Consider the following 4,910-nt stretch of genomic DNA (forward strand, 5'->3'; position numbering starts at 1 on the left):
ATCTCTTCTTGGAGTTCGGGAGGCAAGAAATCCATTATGGCATTCAGACTGGTAGGCTTGTGGCTGAGGGCATCGGCAACCACGTTGGCTTTACCCGGATGATAATTTATCCCAAGGTCATAATCCTTGACCAACTCGAGCCATCTTCGCTGTCGAAGGTTTAAGTCTGTTTGAGTGAATATATACTTGAGACTCTTGTGATCGGTAAATATCTGACACCTTTTTCCAATGAGGTAGTGTCTCCAAATTTTCAAAACATGCACAACAGCGGCCAACTCCAAATCATGCGTTGGATAGTTCCCTTCGTGAAGCCGTAACTGTCGAGATGCGTAGGCCACAACCTTGCCAGCTTGCATGAGTACACATCCAATACCTCTCCTGGATGCGTCACAATATACATCAAAGCTGCGGTAGATGTTTGGCAGAGTCAATACCGGTGCTGTTGTCAGTCTGGTCTTTAGCTCATTGAAACTTTTCTCACAATCCTCAGTTCATTCAAACTTCTTATCTTTCTTGAGAAGCTCTGTCATTGGCTTGGCAATCTTAGAGAATCCTTCGATGAAGCGACGGTAGTATCCAGCTAATCCAAGGAAACTCCGGATCTCGGATATTGTCGTGGGTGCAGTCCAGTCTAGCACGTCTTTCACCTTACTTGGATCCACGGCTATCCCTTCTGCTGAAAGAACATGCCCTAAAAATCGAACTTTCTTGAGCCAAAACTCACATTTGCTAAACTTCGCATATAGCTGATGGTCACGGAGCCTTTGCAGAACTGCTCTGAGTTGTTCCTTGTGTTCTTCTTCACCCTTTGAGTAGATGAGGATGTCATCGGTGAAGACCACTACCAACTTATCCAAGAAATCCATGAATACCTTATTCATCATATGCATAAAAAAAGGCAGGGGCATTGGTGAGACCGAAAGACATAACTGTATATTCATAAAGACCGTATCGAGTAGTGAACGCGGTCTTGGGAATATCTTCCTTCTTCATATTGAGCTGGTGATATCCGGTCCTCAAATCAATCTTGGAGAATACTTCTGCCCCACTGAGTTGATCAAACAAATCATCAATCCTTGGCAGTGGATATTTTTTCTTGATAGTGACATCATTCAGCTGACGGTAATCTACCCACATCCGAAGACTGTCGTCTTTCTTGTCCACAAATATTGCGGTGATCCCCATGGTGAAGAGCTCGGATGGATGTATCCTTTCTGAAGCATCTCATCAAGCTGCTTCTTTAATTCCACTAATTCAGACGAAAGCATCCGATAATACTTCTTGTATAACGGCGCGGTTCCAGGCACAAGATCAATTGCAAACTCAAGCTCCCTATCTGGCGGCATTCTTGGTAATTCCTCAGGGAATACATTCCAAAAATAATATCCAATTTGGCAGACTCGATGACTATCAAGGATGTTGGAAATCTGACTCATTGATATCAATTTCCAAATTACGACAGACCAGATTGCTTCTGAGCACGGATCCCGGGGATTGTACCATCGTATTTTTTCCCAAAATCGAGCAAGGAAATTTGTTTTGGGCAGCAAAACTCCGTGAAATAAAATAGTGGGAAGCACAGAGTCAAATAAAATTATTGCAGGTATGCTATTAACAGGAAACATACCAATGATGACTTCCAGGTCCTCTTGGGCTCCATTTGGAGCGGTTGGCTTGGATGGTCCTCTGGATAGAGTAGGGCTCCAGTGATTTACTTGTGGCCTGAATGGAGCGGTTGGCTTGCTGTTCTTGGGGCACTGTCTGGCATAATGCCCGGTTTGGCCACAATTGAAGCAAGAATTATTGCGCTGACACTCTTCGCGCATCGGTTGGTCATGATGTTCTTGACTTGAGTAGTGGTCTTGTTAACATTCTGTTGCCAATTCGGTTTGTACTCAACCTGAGTCTGCTGCCAAGTACGAGCCTTCTGCACTGGTTGTCCATCCTTCTTAGGCTCGAATATGCGCTTGTGGTCATTATTAGCAGGCCTATTGTCGTGCACGAGCTTGTGTTCCCTTTCTGCGATGAGGGCTTTGTTTACTAGAGTTTGGAAATCCGGGAAATCAAACATACTCAGATTGCATCTGAGGTGCTGGTTCAGTCCTCCAAGAAATATGTCGATCTTCCTTTCTTCTGTGGCCACATCATAAAGAGACTAACGGGCCAAATGGTTGAACTTGTGCAGGTACTCACTTACTGACAGGCTTCCTTGTGTGAGAGCGAGGAATTCGCGCTGCTTGACCTTCATAATCCCGACTAGAATATGGTACTTGCGGAAATGGTCCTTGAATTTAGTCCAGGTAATTTCTTCGTCCGCAGGCCACATAGCCTTAGCATTATCCCACCATATAGCGGCAGCTCCTTCAAGATAATGCGTAGCGAACGGAACTTTGTCAGCTTCTTCAGTACGAGCAATCTCAAGCTTCTTCTCAATAGTCCTTAACCAATCATCGGCTTCCAAAGGATCGATAACTTGACTGAAACAGGGAGGCTTGGTCCTCTGAAAATCTGACAGCTTGGAGTCATGACCATTCTGATTTCCATTCTGCCCAACCATAGCTTGCACACTTTTCCACAGCTCAATCAGATCACTGTTCCTTATTTCCTCAAACATACGCATAATTTGCTCAGTGGATGGCGGACGTGGCGGATGTGGCGGTGGTGGCTGATATGGCCTGGGGGAATGTCCTGCCTGTCTTGCTGAGCGACGAACAGGGACATCCTCACAAGCATGGTTGCTGCTGCCTCCTCGCGTCATCCTATTGTTTATTTTCCCATAATAAGCAACCGAGATGAGAAATATCCAAAAATGGGAAGAAATGCCAGTGACAAGCCGAAAGAAAGCAGCGGAAAAGAAACCAAGGCGAATAAAAAGGTTCCAACAAAATTATACATAGACTCATACATGAAAGATAAACATCATGACTGGTTCGACTACCCTCATACATGAAACTAAGCATCATGACACGAACGACTACATCCGTACATCAACCTCATGACGCTGCGGGTACTCTAACGATCTAGTGCTCGACGGGTGCTGCAGGCTCCTCTCTTGAGCCGGACTCAGATCCTGAGCTGATAGTGGAAAACTTCAGGTTAAAAGTGACACGGCGCGCTGCCTCTAAGACTCTCCCTCAGGGGCAGGTGCGTGGCAAGACCTAAGCATAGGGGCCGTAGGAGTAGCGACAAGGGAAGCCCACGCAGCAGGGGCACTGCGAGGAGTCACTGCCAAAGGGTTCGTGGTACCCTGAGTGGTCACCGAAGTAACCGGAGTAACAAAGACTAGAGGAACGAACGGAGTGAATTCGACAGTAGGTGGAGGGTTCCTATTCCGAGTAGCGGCAAGGGTTATCCGGGCTCGGGACAGCTCTCGGGCCAACTCATAGATCAAGAGATAATTGGCAGTGATATAGCAAGAAAGGTGGCTAGCAGGACGATCGCACACCGGATCAATGAAAGGAAAGCGGATACGATCGTGCAAAGATGGGTAGAAGAAGAAACCTGGGTGGGTCTGCATGCGAACCTCGTTGTAGCGCAGGTCTACAAGGGCCTCGAGTGCAGCAAACCGGATAGCATGAGATGGCGTGGAAGCGAAACCACCCTTAGAGGAACGGGTGTAAGCGCCGGAAGGAGAACTGTAGTGTAAAGTGACCTTCGTGTAATACTCGTACAGCGAACCGGCCAGATGTTCCCGATACACCTGATACACTGGATCAGCACCCTCTGAGTAGAGTCGTCGCCACATGTTCTGAAGCAGGTGCAGTGAGGTGTACGGTGCTGGCTCAGACTGGTACAGGAACGGAACTGGAGCCATCTACACTCGCAATCATCAGACGGTTAGTAATAACAAAAAATAAAATGCATGCAATGCAGCAATCAATTTCTATTACTACCGGCACTCAAACTAAGCTAACTACCGTTCATCTAGCATATCGACGGTCTAGCGTTTCCTACAGTCAGCACGGCTCTGATACCAAGCGTTGTGGAACCCCAGCTCAGAGCAACCGGATTACCTTGCATTGCCAGCCCAAAGATCAAGTCTTCTGGCAACACACAACAACTTGGTACAGAAACCAACGCTTTATTGATGCTAGCGGAAACATAGGTTTGATATTACATCAAGTAGCGAGGCCAAGCGGCACACACGGTGCGGCTGAACAATTTGTACATTATTTAATGAACATGAAGGGGCCTCGATCACGATAACTGAGTGGCAGCGGAACAACGACGAAGTGGAACTCCATAGCATAGGTACACCGATGTGGATGCGATCTAGACACGGGAAGCACTCCGATCCGATACGACTTTCCTGAAATCTGGCATGACACGCTAGGTCAATACATTGAATGTACTTGCTAGCTCACAACAAGCATAAGCATAATGGCAAACTATATCATGACAATTAATCAGGTTTAATGCAATGCAAGTCATATTACTGATGCGGTGAAATTAACTTGTGCTCGGACTCTCTTACCAGATGGGTTACCTCGTAACCGAACGGTGATCATACCTGGATCACGAATGAAACCACCACTTTGGTTCCCACCACGATCATCTTCATGGTCTCACAAATCATCACACAACCAGTGCCAAACAATAAAAATTTTAGTGTGCAAGATTACTTATTAATGTTGATCCATGGTGTGACTTACTCATGAGCTTCGTCCGTAACCGAGGACGCGGCTATCGATAGATTAAATACACTCTGCAGAGGTAGCGCACTTTACCCACACCACGGAATCCATGGCCTCGTTTTCCCATTCGAGTGGACCAACGGCATTCCGACGAAACCATCCCATTGCCATGACACTCTCCCGACCACTTCGACTAACTCCCCACTAGGCTAAGTCATGGGTGGCCCCGTGCGTACCAAAGGCATCAACGGCCACCGTCGTGGGAAAAACGGTCCC

The 4,910-nt window shown here is 46.9% G+C and overlaps 1 protein-coding gene across 1 annotated transcript; it reads right to left on the reverse strand.

Annotated features, from left to right (window-relative positions):
- Positions 1-491: 491 nt before the first annotated feature.
- Positions 492-866, reverse strand: LOC109741394 (uncharacterized mitochondrial protein AtMg00860-like). The gene has a single exon (XM_020300478.1). It carries the CDS (start codon positions 864-866, stop codon positions 492-494), a length of 375 nt encoding a protein of 124 aa, XP_020156067.1.
- Positions 867-4,910: the final 4,044 nt, after the last annotated feature.

The sequence above is a fragment of the Aegilops tauschii genome, chromosome 6 (assembly GCF_002575655.3).
Source record: "Aegilops tauschii subsp. strangulata cultivar AL8/78 chromosome 6, Aet v6.0, whole genome shotgun sequence".
NCBI classification, from domain to species: domain Eukaryota; kingdom Viridiplantae; phylum Streptophyta; class Magnoliopsida; order Poales; family Poaceae; genus Aegilops; species Aegilops tauschii.

Excerpts from the sequence above, each read along its gene's own strand:
- LOC109741394 (XM_020300478.1), bottom strand. The coding sequence starts at position 866 with ATGGATTTCTTGGATAAGTTGGTAGTGGTCTTCACCGATGACATCCTC.